Below are 18,175 nucleotides of genomic sequence, written 5' to 3' on the forward strand. Positions count from 1 at the left end.
GTGTGTGTATGTTTTATGCAGGAGTCAGCATGTTAATCTTGCTGCCCAGGCCAAAATCCAACCTAATAATGACAGCCCGCCTCCCTAAAACTCCCTCACTCATGGCCAAGGGCATCTTCAGGTTCCTGCTGTACAGCGTTGGCTGGAGCAGAAGAGGCTCCTCCCAACAAGTTGTCCACCGAAAGAGTCGCCCTGCATGCTCCTGCAGGACGGACGGCGCTACAGAAATGCAAGACGGGTATCATGATCATTAGTCTCATTTATTATCATCATTGTTCAGTTTGAAAAAGGAGCCTGAAGCCACACGTGATGCTAATTGGCACATTTTGCTTTATTTTTTTAAAACAAACCGGGATTTAATTTTCCTTCGTTTGTTTGTTTTTTGTTCTCTTTAGTTCATTCCATCACATTGAAAAAGGAAGAAAAGAAAAATGTTGGGTTTTGTTTGTTTTTTTTCCCCCCATTTTTAACTCACTCGGTAAGTCTGGACTCCTCAGATGAACAGAACATTGCACACACACTTGGAACAGAGGGGGGACGGGGGGAAGAGAGAGAGAGCACTCGCGGCGGGCAGACAAACACACGCACGCGCCAGATCAAAGAACTCTGATACAGTGCAAGAATTTTCCCAAAATGATTGGATCATCATTACCAAACAACTCGCCATAACAACACCAAGAAACAAAGAAATGTTTAAGCCACACTGTTCGACTGGGATATTTCCTGCTTTTTTTTTTTTCTTTTTCTTTAAATGTTTGCCACACAGAGAGAAAAAGGGTTTAAGTGGGAGGGGGGAGGGACAGACAGGCCCACAGGGGCGAGCAGGAGGTGGGATCAAGAGTGGGGTGGGCTCGGGAAGACGGGATACAGGAAAGGGGGAGGGAGAGAGGGAGGGAGGGGTAGTGGGGAGCCATTTCTTAATGTTCAGGCATTTTCTTGGTCCGCCTTGTTCTCATCTTCTTTCACCTCTTCCTGCTGGGCACTTTCAGTAGGTTTGGTTTCTTCTACAGCGTCTAGAGGGGAAAGAAAGGGGTGAGGGTTAGCTGCCTGTGTTAGAGGATATTTTGCACACACTTTACTGTTCCCAAACTGGCCAAAATCTGACAGTTCTTATCTGGTACCTGTGTGGTCAACTGAAATCAGTTTGCTTTATCCAGATCCTAGTGGACAGGTATTAGCATCACACAAAGCAACACCACCATGAAAAGCACTAACCAACCTCCTGGTTTAGGGAGCCAACCCAGAACAGAAAGGCGAAAGACTGAATCAACCCTATAAATGCAATTGTAAAGAGGGAACACACCTAAATCCCTACCCCACCCCCCTACAGCCAGTTCCGGGTTGTTTCCTTCTACATTTGCTAATGTTTTTCCCAGTCTAGTCTTTAATAGACCATGAAGAGTGAATGCTCCACACATCCCCTAAGTGCTGGGAAGGTTGTATTATCCATATAGAAAAGTCCTATAGATTTGGATTAGGATGATGCCAAGGTTCACTATGCATGTGATAGAGTTCTGTAGAAATTACTCTACAATTGAATAGCCAACAAGAACCTGTATCTATAGGGTTTTTTTTTTTTAAAAGTACCAAATTCCATAACATGGCTATAATTTTCTTTTAAATTCTATAAAAAGTGATTGATAGAAGGGTTATCATGGTCTAGTCCGTCCTGTAGGACTTTCCCATAAAGCTACATCTGCCTGAGCTGTACCAGTTCTGTCTGGAGACCATCACTCCCAAGGCCATCAGATAACTTTCAGCAGCCCTCAATTCACATTAAATGTTCTTTAAACAGCGAAGTTCTAGATATGTATTAGACAAGAGATCAGGTCATGGAGGAAGCTGAGGGGAGACGCGTAGATGTAAGCAGAATCATTTGAGTTGGAATGGACCATCTTTTGGGTCATCCAGCTCATTCTCCTGCAGTACAGGGTACTGAATTGTTGTTAAAGCATCTCTGGTACATAGGCATCACTGATGCTATAAAGCCAATATTGCACATTTGTGGTTTTTGCAACTGTAGTGTGCAAAAGCTGCCATAATGCACTGGAGACTCAGGTCTGCTTTGCACCGGTGTAAATGATTACACAAGACACAAGGGAGTGGAGAATTCAGGCCCATAATCAGTTAGCACACAAATAGACGATTCCAGGTCTAACTTTTCATTATGGTTGACTTCAGCACTGGCCTGCATTGTGTATGCGATTGGGTCGGTTTCTTTAAACATTCATAGCAATTTAGTGCTGGGGAAAGGTAGTGAATTGACAACATTGCAAACCAAAGTGCTTGGTTTAGCTGTGGAAGCAGCACAGATAGGGCAAACCCTCTCTCCCTTCCCCCCGCTCACGTGCCTCAGCACTAACTTGGAGTGACCATCATGTAAAGGGGAGTTTGGTCACAGGTAGTCTATTGAGTTCTTGGACTGGACTAGGACTCCGTGCCGAGCATCTGGCCGAGTAGCCAGTTATCTACTAGGAACTGGACTGAGACCACCAGCTCAATTTTGCTAAGCTATTCAGGGCCATCAGATGGCAGACGTGCATTTACTTACCAAACAGCTGCGACCCCTTAACCTAGCTCTTTTAAATACCTCCCCTAGCTCTGTGTCCCTAAGCATCACTTTTAAAATGTGCAAACCCCCTGCCTCTCATGTGCCAATTCAGTGCTTTTATTGCACTTGCATTGCTTGGACCCCCAACCCATGTGTCACACTGAGTGCCTACTGTAATAGTTCCAAAAATCTGTTGATGCAGCACCTTGGCCCAGTAATCCTGCCTCAGTGCCTGGGGCTGCAGGGTTCCAGCAGCAGAAGCGCGCGCGCACACACACACACACACACAGTTGCTTTCTACTGCTACTAAGCAACAAAATCCAATGCTTTGCAAGGCCTCCCTTATAGTAATTAGTCCAACTACATGCATCAACTGGGAGTGAAATAGGCTGTTGATTTAAATGGGCCCCTGGCAGGGTGGAGGCACCCAAACAGGTCACGTGAGCTTAATAAACTGTCTTGTAGCTACAACACATTTACATTGGGGGAGTCCTTCCCCTACACGCTCATCTCTAGCAACAGCTAGCTGAGGATTTTAAGATGGGGAAAGGGCAGCACAGACAAGAGATGTGATTTGCCCAAGGTAACGCAGTTGGAAAGGGAAATAGACCCCAGCAGGTTTAACACCTAGCGGTGAGTTTTAGCCACAAGATTATCCTCATCTGAAGCGGACTGTGATCCCCCTGAAACCAAGCAGTCTATCTAGATTTTCTTGCAGGCATATACATGATGGGTGAAGCGCGCACGCACTCGCACGCACGCACACACAGCTAGGGATGGGTGAACCTGTTCAGAGAACAAAAGAACTGCCACTGGAATTTTGTTATGTAGTGGAATTATGTGTAGTGAAAACTTATATAGTGCTGTGCCAACATTAGGTTAATCAACTCCCCAGAGAGGTGGCTAAAAATGAACTCCATTCTACAGAGCTGAGAGAATGGAAGCACAGAGTGGTTCACATGAGTTGTCTAGGCTACACAGTATCAGAGCCTGGTTTCAAATTCGTGTCAATTCCCATGCTCAGTCCACTAGGTCAGAACGCCGCTCTACATACCTTAGCAGTTAAAACCCTGGACTGAAGCCGTGGCTCACTTAAAACACCCAGGGATTTCAATGACCGTTTGTGGTGATCAAGAAATTCAATACCATGCTCTAAACGTGGGGTATTGACAGGCTCAGAGCAGTGTGTGGAAGTTCCCACTAATGCTGCTTGGTGTGGCTATTGCTCAGTGGATAAAGAGGCTTCAGGACACAATTTCCTTCCACACTATGGTCCCTTTCCATCCCTCTAGTGGGACAAAGGGGCTGGAATTCTGGCAAAGTTCATCACCAGGCATACCCCTGGCATAGGGGAAGCCTCAGGTGGCATGGAACCTGTGTGGTGGCTCAACACTACTCTCCTTCACGTCCCCCAGTGTAAGGGTTATAGGTGGAGCCCTGGGGACCATTGACAGCCTGGCCGCAATTAGAGCAATCCTGAGCCTGTTCTAATTTATGCTGGCTTGGCCCTGGAATCAGGAAGCCACAAAAAAACTGACATAAAGCCACCTTTGCCACCCACACAGGTCCTGCACCAAGCACAGCTCAGCTGGACAAGGGAATCAAGGCTTCAGTCACCAGGGCAGTCCCATGCACCTTTCACCAGCACGGAATTCACATAAATAAATGAGAAACCTGCTCTATGAAGCACATTAACAAACCAGATTCAGTCAGCTGTCTCCCTTGCTTGCAGCTGAGAATGGAGCAGGCAGCAGCTGAGCGGGGAAGCATTCTGAGCACACGTGCACCGACCACTGCTAGGATGTATTTTTGCTTAACGGCACTGGCCATGGCTGACTGAACTGGAAGACAGTGAAAACCCAAAACCTCCTGGTCAGCACTGAGGTTCAGTAGCAAATGATAGCACAAGAATATAAAATGTTGTGCAGAACAGATGCAAAAAAAGCACAGAACTGGTAAATCACAGCATCCCGGACATCAGAGATGGAAAAGACCTAGCGTCAGACCCTCAGCTAGTGTAATTTGATGTAGCTCCATTGATTTCAGTACCAATTTACACCAGCTGAGGACCTGACGCCTGAAAGTACGTAACAGAGCCTCTCGCACTCGTGCAAACTTGTTTCCAGCAATATGGTCTCCAGGGATTGCTCTAGTCTAGCTTTAAACGGCCCAAGCAAAGGGGCTTCCACCCCGTCCCTTAGAAGACTACTAGACAGTTATCTATTCGCTCGCTCTTGTTAGAAGTCTTTGCTTGATGGTGGGCCTGAGTCTCCACTCCCTTGCACCTCGGTGTGTTATTTGCGCTGGTGCAGCGTGACTGTAGCACACTTCCCAATTAGACTTTGCCTGTCAGCTACACAGGCGGTGGCATTTGACACCCACTTTGTACTCTTGTTGCACGGGCCTAAATCGTGATACAAGATGCAAAGCAAAGGAGAATCAGGCCCATTCAGTCAACCTTTTCCTTCTCTTATTCACAATTGAAATGCACCAGATGCAGCTCCTTTTGGGTGGTCAGCTTTCCACCCCCACAGACGCTGCCACACCTGCTCGTGCCCTCTTTGCTGAGGCATTGTGAGACTTCTTTCTAGGGCCTGGTCACTGCATTTTTGGAGAGCAAGGTAACAAACAAGAGGCATTGGTTTATTGGGAAATGGAGCAGGTGGGTCTGCGCTACGTGGAGCTGGAGCAGGAGAAGCTCAGCCAGCTGGAGATGTGGCAGAAGTGTCCATCAGCTGGAGAAAAGATGCTGGCTACAGACAGACAGGAAGGGGAGCCCCAGCATCCAGAAGAGGAAAGAACCTGGGCTATGTCAGAACATGGAATAGGAGGCGTCAGGAGCTTGAGAAGAAACAGGAGGGGCAGTGACATGAACCTGAAGAGGCTTGGGATATGCAAAAAAATATAAAGCAATAGTGGATTTGGTCCTGGTCCACTAAGCACAGCTCTGCTGAGGCACGTCAGTCCTCACCAGCACCATTTTTTCTGTCCTTAGCTCTGGGATTTTATTGGGACTTGTAATATGCCGTACTATTTGAGTGCATCTGGGCCTGTTGTGATTCCAATCTGCCAGGTTTTTTTGAATTCTTCCCAAATGGGTGGTGATTCTGGGATGGGGACAAATGTCAGACTGTAGATGAGGCTGAGATGCAACCACTCATTTTAATCCATGATTTTGGAGGAGAAAACCTGGTCCAGGCACCCACTGAGCCAACTCGGAGCCCTCCCATGATGCTTTAAATTGACATTGTGCATTTGCACCGGTATTAAACTAGGACGTTAGAGGAAGCTCAAGGGTATTTCTGGACCCCCCTGGAGTGGACTTTTCTGAGAGGTGCTGAGAACCTGCAGCCCTATTACCTTCAGCTGGCAGTGCCCAGCACCTCTCTGGATCGAGTCCTCCAGGTAACGTCAGACATGGAAGATGGAACTGCATTATGGAGCCCTGCTGAAATGAACTCAGAAAAATTGCCTGCCTTTCAGTGCTCCATTTATTTCCTGGAAAGGGTGAGAATTGTATCTGTGACCCCCACTGGCAAGTGAGTGCCTTGAACATATGCCGCTACGGTTGCTATAAAGCTGAGCTAGGCGGGCAGGCAGCAGTTTTGCTGGATGGTGGCATTTCCAGCTGCTTTCACCTACGCTGCATTCTAATGGCTGAGCTTTCAGGCCCCGCTCCAAGTCCCTCCGCTGCCCTACATTAGTGAAATTAGGTTGGATGGATTTCTGGGTAAAACTCTGCCTCTTGGGACCTGCCCAGCTCCCTTTCAACGTGCCAAGCTTAATTAAATTGCAGCAGACCTTAGCACATGACCATAGTAGTAGTAACCTCCCCACTCATCATTTCTTTGTGGCTGGTGGCGTTGGTTGTTTTCCTTCTGTTCTCTTCGAGATCTTTGAATTGTCACAGACAGTGCCCAGAGCAAAGAAATCACACAAACACTGAGTTCCATACAGCCGACTCAGGGATTTTGCCTTCGTCGCTTTTCCACCATTTTCAGAATTATTGCCAGCACTGCTCCCTCAGAAATGATTGTCTCTTTACTTTACATTACAGTATTTACTCAGCCAACCACCCTGCATTCACCATGACCTCTGCTCTGGTCCCAGCTTCAGGGAGCCACAATGGTGGCCTTACCTTTTCCCCCTTCCTGGAGTCCTGCACTAGGGGCAGCTTGCGCAGCCCTGAGAATCAACCCTCTCTTGACTGGCTCTCTTCACTGCTTGGACATCGTAGAGCCAGGGCGCTCAGGGTTTCCTTAGTGATCAGACAGAGGGGTCTCTCAGTCTCCTGGCACACGCAGCAGCAAGCAAGCAGCGGTGCCCAGATGGCCCAGAAGACATCAGAGAGAAGTGGATGGGGGAGTAGGAAATTGCAGCTCCCTGAATTGTCCCTCAGAAGATTTCACAGGGAAGGGGGTCCTGGGGCATGCTAGGGGAGGGAGTGCCGGGGGAAGGTCGCAATCAGACATGTGACTAACATTCATTCCACTTCGGGTCTCCCACTGCTGATTCTCTCCGTGTTGTTTTTAGCCCCATATCGGCTGAGACCCTGAGCTGGGCAGGGAGAAGAAAGCAGCTTTTGTCTGCCCCAGGGGCAATGCTGTTGGTCCTAGCAGTCCAGCTTGTCTGCTGCCTCTCATTTTCTGACCCAGCTGAATCCTCGGAGGACTGTCAGACCTGCCTCTGCTGCCCCAGCTGCCTTCTCGCTTCGTCAAGCTGACAGGAGGGCGGCTTTCGGATGCTCCCCTCACTCTCCCAGCAGCCTGTGGAAAGGAAACTCCATTCCGCGCTGGGCATTCATTCATGTGTGCAGTACGTGCAAAGGAAAAGGGCGGAAGTGGGGGGGGGGGGGTCGAGGGGAGTTAGAATTGCCGCTCAATTGCAAGGCATTTCTCAGTGTCTAGACACCAGCTGCCTGGTTGCCATGGAAACCCTCCAACTTTGGCTGATGGGCATCTCTCCAGAGAGATCAGGAGAGGTGAAGGGGTGGGGGGAAGAGGAGCTGCTCTCTGTGAATGTGCGGCGTTAACCCTGCTACAACTACATTCACAAACACTCTGCTTCCTCAGGAGTGGAGAAGCACGGACGCCCCTGATGCCCTCCACTGCCACCCCTCCCACATGCACAGATACAGAGCTAGGCCGACAGCTGAGGTGAATCGCTAAGCTGTTGCTCTCAAGTTGTTTTTTACGCCTAGCTACTGCTCTTCATTGTCGATACGGTCGCTCGCCCTTGGCAAGCCGAGGCTTTCTGATTGAAACAGATACCATAACTGAGCCACTGCACTCACCAGGCGGGGGGGGTACAGAGCAAGTTATTGCTTTACAGGCAGCAGGGCCTTCCTGACAAAGGATGAGCCCCTCCCTTCACACCATTTACTATAGGCCGCTGCAGCCTCTGGGAAGGTAGCATCCTCCTCAGTTGATGCAGCAGCAAGATCAACTCCAAGGCTCGTTTCAGGGTGGCTTTATTACACTTGGGAGGCGAGGCCACGTCGCTCCCGGTCTTAGCAGGAAGTGAGAAGATGCCCTGAAGGACAGAAACCTTGCCCAGCCACACAGTGGGACACGGTCACTTGGGTGTAACATGGCTGCTTGCAGTGGATTTATGCCGAGGAAGAGTTTGTCCCACAGAGCACGACCGAGGGAGCATGGACTCAAGGTTCAAGTACAATTTGTGCCCTGTGTAGAACGAGCATAATGATACTGACCCCACCTCACTGAGGGAATCAGACTGGGGGGTTTCTGGAGCTCCAGTCACTAGATCTGAAAGCACTTTACACATACATCAGATGGCAGGGGCTACAGATGCCAAGGGTGGTTAGTAGCTCAACTTACTGTGTTTTCACAGCAGATTCCCTCGTCTACTACACACACACACACACAGCTCCTCTAACTGAACATGCTGCAGCATACACCTGTGGACATGTATATAAAGTACAGCAGAACCCCAAATATACGACCACCAGAGTTACGAACTGACCGGTTAACCAAACTCCATGTGGAACTGGAAGTAAGCAATCAGGCAGCAAAGAAAAGAAAGCAAATATTATACTGTACCTACATTGCACCTTAAGGGTCGGCATGCAGAACAGAAACTGCATGGGATCTACACTTTCTGCCAGCACCTGGGAGTGCAAGGGGCAGAGGAGGGAGGGGTGCTGGCAGCAGGCTGGCACCAACCCCCTGCCATGTGCTGCCTCTGGAGGCTAGTGAGCAATCACAGAGCAGAGCGAGCCCTGGGGAGAGGTGGCTGAGTGCTGGGGCTTGTAGTGCCAAGGGTGCGGCGCAGGACCCCCACAGTTCAGCCCAAAGACAAGAAACAGGAATAGGGCAGGGAAACCAGGCAGTGCTGCCAGGTGCCACCTTTGCAGAGATCTCACCCAGCCTCAGCTGGAAGACACTGACTGCAGGGTACTGTACTATAACGTTCTGTTAGGAGTTACGAACATTTCAGCGTTACGAAAACCTGCATTCCCGATATGCTTGTGGGAGGTTCTACTGTACTTTGCTCTCACTTTTTTTTTTTTTGGAAAGTGACTTTAGTGCTTGTGCAAAGGGATAGCCTGGAAGCACCAGAGGCTGAAGGACTCTATCCACAGAAAAAATGCAACAGGGCGAGCAGCCAGCAAGGTTCCCCCGCACTCCTCCTTACCACTGCAAGTGTTTCTCATAACTGAGCTGGACAAGAAACCTTTAATGCTCATTAACTAGTATTTATATAATAAGATTCCAGGAATATCTGTTTGTGTGTCACTCTGAAGCCCAGAATGTCTGTTGAGTCAGTGTGAAGCAATGAAAACAGCTACAAGCATCGTTGAAAGCTCTTTTTGTTCTGAATATCACCGGGTTGAATCATCACTGGGATTCACAGTCTTTTTTGTCTGGTTTCTAAGTTGCCAGCCATTTTGACTTTGCGTGTTATGTGCAGCTACAGCAAGGCATGTGTCTGTGCCATGCCAAGAGTCCCTAGACCGTTGTGACGTGGAAGTAATTCAAACCAAACCAGCCTTATGCTACAGCTAATTTGCATGCAACAATTTCATTGGTTGCATGAGGAAGACTGTACAGCTGGCAGATTACTTGGCCCATATGCCACACCCACAAGACAGCACAGGCTTTCAGCTACCAATTAATAATAATAATAAACGTAATGATGATCTAGCTATCTCACCTATCTGGCTGTTTCTTGATTTTTTCGATATTATTAATTTCCCCGTTCTTTGGGATGGAGCTGGTAGGGCCTTATTGGACAGAACTGTGTGTGTTGGTGTGTCGTTCTTATAGCAGAGAGATTTTTTTGGAAGCGGGATGTTCTGTAACATTTCCCAAATATGGTCAGACCTCTGGACTCGCCTGATTGTCTCTGGAAGACTGTTCCATAGCCAGAAGCAGTGTCCCCAATTCTCATATGCTTCATTCTGGACTTTGGGACAATGTAGTTCTCAAAGAAATGGAGCTGTAGTCGTGGCTCATAGATTGGAATTCAGTCTTTGATGCAGTGGGGCTTGATTAATTGCTTTGAAAATTAGGACCAAGGCTTTAAAATGTGTCCATAGCCATAAGGTCATCGTTGTAGGGAGGAGATGGCTTGTGACCAGTGGGAGTGGACAACAGGTGATTGTACTGCTATAACTCATTGACACCTTGGCCTTGTAGTTGGCTGACTTTTTCTCCTAGGGTGAGATGAAAACCAAGGGAGTCATGACTCTTTGGGGGATGGACCAGCTTTGGTTGCTCACTATCCTGGCAGGAAGGGAGGCTCTGATGTCTGCTTGGATGAGGCAGTGATCAGACCAGGAGAGTGGTAAGTTGGTGACATCTCTAATATCCCGTCCTAGACTGAAGCTAATGTCCAGCATACATGCGGTTGTAGGTGTGGATCCAGAGACTGCCTGACAGAATCCCACATAGGCCGTGAGATCAAATACCATTATACCATTGACCTTGTCGATGTGGAGGATGAGATCACAGAGGACAAGGAATCTGGGGGATTCCAGTACTGTGCTGATCAGCAGCTCTGCAAGTTCCTCCAGGAAGTTGATAGGGTTTCCAACTAGAGGCCTGTACAACACTAGGAGCCCTAGGTTCCTCTTGTCCTCACAGATGCACTCAAATGTTTCTGTTTCTGGGCTGGAACGTCTTCTGCGTCCTAAGCTAGAGGGGAACAGGACTGCTGCTGCATGTCCTCTTTGCTGTTCCTGGCACATTCTGTGGTCTGTCTTAGCTTGCGAGATATGGAGATTCCTATGGGTACTAGCTGTGCTAGGACAGGGTTGGAGGTGGCATTGAATCATGTCACCAGAGATGCCATCAAAGCCAGGTGACGCCAGCAAGCCGTCATCCAAAAGGAGATCCTGGATGGTGCTGGTTCTGTTAATGAGTGACTTTGCATTCGGCAGCAAGAGTTTCATGTTCTTATTTTCTTCTCCTTTATTTAATGATGTTACCAATCAAGCAGTGGGCTTCCTTCCAATGCCCGGTTTTTGAGTTTATCCTAGTGTGCATAGTGTTCTTGGGGGATGCTGTGACCGTTTGAGCAATTTCCCGCAATATCATTGAAAAAACTTATTGAACTAAGTTTTAATATCTTTGCGTTCAATACAATGGACTCCAAAGTTTATGTATTCTTGTGGGATTGGAGGTAACTTCTTTGAAGGGGAGAAAAGGCCAGTGCAAACCCTGGGAACAAGTTATGAGCTTCAAATGAGTATTTTAATCAAGAAGGAAGTTTTGGGATAAAGTTAAGTGTGTTTCCTAGGAAATACCTGGAGGAAGACAAATGCAAATTTCCACCTCTGGACCCAACCATTTGAGGCTACGCCCTGAGGAGAGAACCATTGTCTGCTGATTATTAGTTCCTGGAGTCTGAAGATCAAAGGCCCAAGTTGTATAAAGGACAGAGACTTATTAATGTGCTTTCTTACTCTGAGCAAAAGCGGTTATGAAATTGTAATCACAGAAGAACCCGTGTGGGTGCGAAGGACTGATCACTTACCAGTGCTCTTGTTGGAGTTGGGGTGATCTCTGGTAAGCTTACTAGCATGTGTGCAAGTTCTTTTATTGTTTTAATATGTTTTTCTCTGTAATGCTTTCACCTTAAGAATAAATGTGCTTGCTTAGAAAGAGCTGCGTGGTAACTTATCAATGAGGGCAGCAGTTCATAGTCTCGGAGGAGAAAGCACAGCAGAGACGAAGCCTGGTTTATGCAGTCTGGCTTGCTGGGAAACTCACAGCAGAGACAGGGAATTGTGTAGCCCGGAAAAACCCTGATCAGAAGGGAGAGAGACGCAGGTCTCCACCAAAGAGAGGTGATGGCTGAAAAGGCTGGAGCCTAGCGTCGGTGCCCTGAACTATGACAGATGTTTTCTCAACCCAGTGATAGTGGGGTTTGGAAGGTGTGGGGTAATGGGGTTTGAAGGTGCTGGTGTTCCTGTTCTCCAGATCCTGAGGGCCTGACAGCATTGTGCTGTAGTCCAGAACATTTGCATGATGGTCTTTAAAGAGGTGCATCTGATGAAGGCTGATCTTGAAGTAGTGGCATGAGTGGTAGGGGAATTTTTTCCCTCCTGAAGCATTTTGAAAATCTCAAAGCATTTTACAAACATTAATTCTCACAGCCACCTTTGTGAAGTTGAAAAATATAATTATCCCCATTTTACAGAGGGGGAAATTGAGGACTAGAAAGAAGAAATTACTTGACAATGTCACCCATAGTGTTAGTGGCAGAGCTGGAATAGAACCCACAAGATCTGATCTAACTCCCTGCTTTATCCACTGTCTAGGGAAAAAAAGCAGCCAACAACTTTTGGTCACTCTCTGAGCTGGATTTAAAGTGGCAAAGGCTCCCATTATCACTCTCCTGTCCCAGGCAACCCCCTGAGGATGCTTTTCTACAGGACCACAGGCAACCTTAATTCTGGCTTTTCCTGATTTTCCAATGCTTGACTTTGCAACATTAATTTTAATGTAGTTTTATATAACATATGTATATAACACACACTTAAAATGAACTCTGACCTTTATAGAGCCTCCATTATGACCTGCCCAGATAGTACCCATTTCTCTGGTCTATTCAGAACAATAACCCTGCAGTGTAAGGAAGTGCCATTAGCCCCATTTTACAGATGGGGAATAGAGGCACAGCGTTGAGTAACTTGACCAAGGTTACATAAGAAGTTTGTGGCAGAGCCAGGAATTGAACCAATGCCACCTTAGTCCACTACCTTGCCTACTAGACCATCCATCTGTCCTCAGTGTTACCTTCACGATTGTACCAATAGCATTGGCAGCAGCAGCTGCTGCAGAGCCAAAAGTCCTGAGATTTTTTATTTTTGAAAAGTTTCGCAAAATCTCTGTCTTAGTCCAAAACCTGAGATTGGGCAAGCTTGCTAATGGCCCACTTTTCAGAATTAGCACCAGAACAGGGGAGGGGATTGGCAAGTCATGACCTGATGGGCTCTCAAGCCGGGGGATCTGAGGGAAAGGCAATTCACAGCCTATTTTCCCTTCCCTATGATGTTGCTAGGTACCCCACAAACCGTAAAACCTGCTCGTCCTCCTCCTTCTGTGAAATACTTTACAGTGTGAACAGCTTGAATACGCAGGTTTTGATTTGCTTCCAACTTTGGAATGTGACATTTGACAGCTGGTAAGACGCTCCTGTTGGCACATGGATTGGAAAAGGCATCCCCATCCCACGTAGCAGTGCCGCTCTGTGCAACGTATCTCTGCCCTATTTCTGGGGATCCTTCAGTCGCTAGAGGATGCGCTGAGAAATGATTCTGGGAACTTGTGTCAAGGCAGAGAAGGGTTTGAAGGGTCCAATTTACTTCAGCCCATCTGAGGCCAATTGCCTGTGTACATCCAGGAGGAAGATGCAGTGAAGAAATTAAAGAAGGCTTGATATAATAAGGAACTGAAAGGCCCAGAAGAGACCACAACTGGAGATTGCCTGTACAAGCAGGTCTATCTTGGCCAACAAGCAGATGAGGCTGAGGGTACAGCAGTTTTGGGGGCACTGGTTTGCGGAGGCCAGGCAGGCGTAGGAGGAGCAGCACTAGTGATGAAAGCTACGTAGACAGGTGCAAGTTTATCTGCTGTAGCTCTGCTAAGGCAGCCGAGGGGAGGGCTTGTAGCTGTGTGAAGGTGAAAGAGGCAGGCCGTGAGCGAAAGAATGGCTGGTGGAGCAGAGCCAAGGCTGCCATTAAAAAGAGGTGGCAGTACAAGTGGGAGCATTGCAGCCCACTGATCTCTGATCCAGGGTAAAAGGGTTAAGAACATGAGGGGAGTACACAAAATTGTAGGGTCCATGTGCTCTCCCCAGGTTTGATCCAGCTCTGTATATAACTTCCTGCTTGTCATAATAGACAAGCCCTGTCTCCACCACAAGGGGCAGAGGCCCTATGTGTGCTCCATTCCCCAGTTGGAATGGGGAAAGAGGCTGCTCCACGTTAGTGCCTTATGTCAGCCCCCGACCCCACCCCACGTCACTCCTCCCTCAGCATAAATTGCTTCAGCCTTACTTCACAACCACATGCTCAGCCTCCTTCCCCCAGCTGCATACCATTCACAAGCCACCTGGCTGCCCAGTGTCCACTACTATTCACTCTACAAGGCTGAGAAATTGGGCATTCATAAGCCTTCCACTACCCAAGATTGCCATGGAAACCAGGCATAGCCTACAACCTAGATATTCTCTAGGAATTCGATCTGCTCTAGGAATTCTTTGGTGAGGTTCTGGGGCCTGTGTCATACAGGAGAGAAGTCAGATGAGATGAGCTGGCTTTGGAATCCATTCATCTGTGAATCTCCCATTTGAGATACTATTGATCCAAGAGTGGCATGGGGGTTGGGGGGGAGAGTAGGGGGGAATTATAAATTAGGATGGGCTATAAGGTGGCTCCTCTTTTTTTCCCCTTTTCCTTATTTAAAGCAATTTGTTTTAGGGTTTTTTATGTCCATCTGTTTGCACAAAAATTCCCTGTATTTTCAAAATATGAATTAACAGGGTCTTCCTGAGCCTCCATCTGCCAGCAGCTATCTTGTTGACAAATGACTTCAATAGCAACAACATCAACTGTGCCACAGTTCCACATCAAGGATATTAATAATATTTTACACGCACGCAGCATACATCAACTCACAGGATCCCAAAGTGCTTTGCAATTATATACTAACAGTGCCACTGAAATGCAGACACCTGTGATGTACAGCTAGGGCCTGATTCTCAAATAGCAGCTTTGCCGTTGTCTTCAATGGGGGCAGGATAGGGCTTTTCACACACAGCATGCCAGCCAGGGTGTGGAGGAGACATTTTTTAACCAAGGGCTCAGGCAAATCCCCACTCTCAGGAAAAGCTCTATTGCATCTTTAACATTTATACAAAACAGAGTGTCCTTCATACGTAAGGTCTCATCTCAAAAGCTCACGCAGAGTAAAATGCCTGTGACTCCCTAGCCACAATTCTCAGGAGCAGGAAAAGGTGGCTATAAACTCCTTTATGCCTCCCCAATCCTGAAGCAACTGAGGGGCTGAACTAGAATGGCTGGTTTAAGGTCTCTGCGCTGTTCCAGCAGGGCTAAGGGACCTTAGCAAGAGTGGAGTATCTGGCCAGTTTTGGCAAAGGGACTGCTCAGTGCAACAAAAAGAAAATGAATCTACTCACAGCACTGCAGGTTGGGGACTTGCTTGCTGCCTTCTCCAGCTATATCACAACAGGGTGTGGTGAAAAAACTCCCACTGGTAAGGACTAAACACCATACAAGGGAGGAGTGGAGCATGGCTCCACCCCAGAATACCCTGGGTAATCCAGTTAACCCTATCAGGACCCCTTTACTCCCGTTTGTCTCTCAGAAAAGTGGGCCAGTTTGTCTCCTCTCAGCCTGATTCTCAGCTGCCTGTCTTTTATTCTGACACAAGTTATTGGGCTCAGGCCAAAGGTAACTGATTGATAGTCTAAACCCTGTGTTATGCAGGAAGTCAGATTATCTGATCTAATGCTCCCTTCTGGGCCTCACATGCTACGAATCTCTGAGTGCATTTTACACCTGCTCTGCAGTCACTTTACACTAGTGTAAATGACTGCATAATGGAGCCAGGCAACTGTGACTCCAGGCTCTAGGGTATAGACTAGCGCCGTAATGATAAAGCAGGAGGGAAGCCTGTCTGAAAAAAAGTCTTCCATGAGAACAAACCACTGTTTCTGCCGGCACTCTTTTCCATTAAAACGGCTGTCAGTGGCATAAATCATTCCACTTTTAATTAGAAGCTGGGCATTTTTAAACTACCTCTCACAGTTTGCACCCTGCAGGCGGGACTTTCTACCCTTTGAACTTTCTGAATGCTGCACTGAGCAAGTAAGGGGGCAGCTGCCATCCACTAGCTGCCTTGTTTTAATTGGCTGACAGGCTTTTTACAACAAGCCTTCAATTACTCGGTTAATGAATTCGGCCTCAATGAGAGAGCATCCCTGACTAGGCGGCTATAAAAACAGCCCTAGATGAACAGAGCGCAGTGGCAAACCCAGCTCTTTAATTACCCAATCAGCCCACACATTGAAAAAATACAAGGCTTCTCCATTGTTGCCCAGTGCAATGCAGATCTCTGGACAGCAGAGGGCACTGGTGTCATTCTCTTACCAGTTGTGGTGTGAGGCTGCATCACACCTCAACTTAGCTCTGCTGACGCTGGATCCTGGGGACCTGGGGTCCAATGCCCCAAACGAAGAGTCCTCCAACAAGCAGACATGACCCAATGGAGACACTCTTCACTGCTAAAGTTGATGGACACACTCTAAAATTAACTTTGTTGGCCAGCAGAACTGGGCAACTGAATGCACGCTGGGCCTGATTCTCCTCATATGCTGGTGTAAATTAGGAGTAACTGCACTGAAGTTGATGGAGCTGCAGTGTTGTGAAACTACTCTCAGAGGGAAATCAAGACAAGGAGGGTGTGTTCGCACAGCCAAGACTGGAACAGGAAGCTCTGTAGCAATATAATAAACTCCTCCCCTTATAATGGCTGGGTGGAAACTGTACCTGTGAGCAATATTGTGCATAAGCCCCTGTAATGGGAAAGGACAATCTGGCAGGTTGGACTGAAGGAGAGAGAAGGTGACTAAGGCCCTTTCTCTTATTACCCATAGGAGATGCGGCTGGAAATGACATGCTGTGTAATAATATGGGTACCGAGTGAGTTGTGCGCCCTCTAGAAATAGTTCCAGTTATAGTATTTGTTAGTACAGGAAATGCTTTCTGGGTTATGCTACCTAGACTCCTTAAGAGGGAAGTGGCTGATCTATGCTTGGAGAGTGACCAATAAGGCCCAGAAGATTGTAGCAGGGAAGATTACGCTCTCCTTGTCTTTCCTATGGAAACATATCCCATATTTGCACAATGGATGACAATAGCCTTCTCTACTGGTTGACCTTAAAACCGTGCTTCTTTCCATAGTCAAAGAAAATGCAATTAAAGCAATCCAGTCATTCTTTGCAGCAGTGACTCTGCCAGGGCCAGCCCTAGATTGCATTAGCAACCTAGGAAAATGTGTGATTGAGTGTCTTCACCTAATTGGTCCCTGCTCATTTCTTCCCATCAGCCCATGCTGCTCAGCAACTAATTGGCCCCTTCTCCATGGCATTTCCTCCTCTCATACACAGTCTTTGTCTCCACTGATAAGTGGATGGCTTTATGTTCCCAACTCCTTGGCTCTGACTGTAGCAGTGATTTAGGAATGACCCAAAGGCTTCTGATAGGAGTTTGGGGCCCACAATCGAATGGAAACAGAAACCTGAGTGAACAAGCAAGCAATTTAGGGTTGGTGACTGACCACAGCAGAAATCCCCTAAGCAGCTGCCTACTGATCTTGCAGCGTGTCTCACTCTTTCAAGGTTCATGTGTGCTTCCCTGGATTGTCAGACACACAGGGACCAGAAATGTAGAGATCCCATGCAATATCCACGTGTGTTACCAGTGCTGCTTCCTGCCACCAGCACCCGGCTATAGCACCAGTCCTTTTAGCTAGTGAAGGAAACTAGTACTTTTCCCTTTAGCGATGAGTAATATCATATACTAGCAGTTCCTCCCATGGCTGCTTTGTCCAGGCTAGAACTTAGTAGACCCTATGCGGTGACACTGGACAGCAAAGGTTGCATTAGTCACACAAGGAGCTACAGAGCCAGACAGAACCACAGGGTTTGTGTCCAGCAACTTTGGTAACAAGTCTCCTTTAAATTTTTTACAGCTTAGTTCTGTGTCTTCCACGAGAGACTCAGCAGGCAAGACTGTACACCAGGTATATGTAGCGTAAGGCCCTGAATATCAAGACTCGTGCATTTTGTGCCGGCCGCATGCCACACGCAGAATTTCCACGTGGTAGCACACGCTGCCCCTCCCCTGCCAGGCTGACTTAGCACAAGTGTGGAAGGGAGATCTGGTTGAGAAAGGGGTGGTAGAGTTGTCATCTGCATCACTCAGGAATGGCTGGCATTTTCCCTCTAGTCCCTGAGATAAAACTCAGTGACTCCATCCATCTTTCTCACAGTCGTTTGGCTTCAGACATGAAGACGGTTTCTAGCTTGAGGCACAAAGAAACATTTTCCTTCACATTGTGTGCGCCTATT

At 47.6% G+C, this 18,175-nt stretch overlaps 1 protein-coding gene across 1 annotated transcript in view; it reads right to left on the reverse strand.

Moving 5' to 3' along the window:
• Positions 1-239: 239 nt before the first annotated feature.
• The window catches only part of GAP43 (growth associated protein 43), a 73,130-nt gene continuing 55,194 nt past the window's right edge, over positions 240-18,175 (reverse strand). Inside the window, exon 3 of the mRNA XM_067546057.1 lies at positions 240-1,013. Coding sequence (XP_067402158.1) covers positions 925-1,013 — 89 coding nt within the window. The 3' untranslated portion in view covers positions 240-924. The remainder of the gene's footprint in view (positions 1,014-18,175) is intronic.

This window comes from Emydura macquarii, unplaced genomic scaffold (assembly GCF_026122565.2).
Source record: "Emydura macquarii macquarii isolate MOO-44397 ecotype Brisbane River unplaced genomic scaffold, CSIRO-AGI_Emac_v2 contig_1119, whole genome shotgun sequence".
Lineage (NCBI taxonomy): Eukaryota > Metazoa > Chordata > Testudines > Chelidae > Emydura > Emydura macquarii.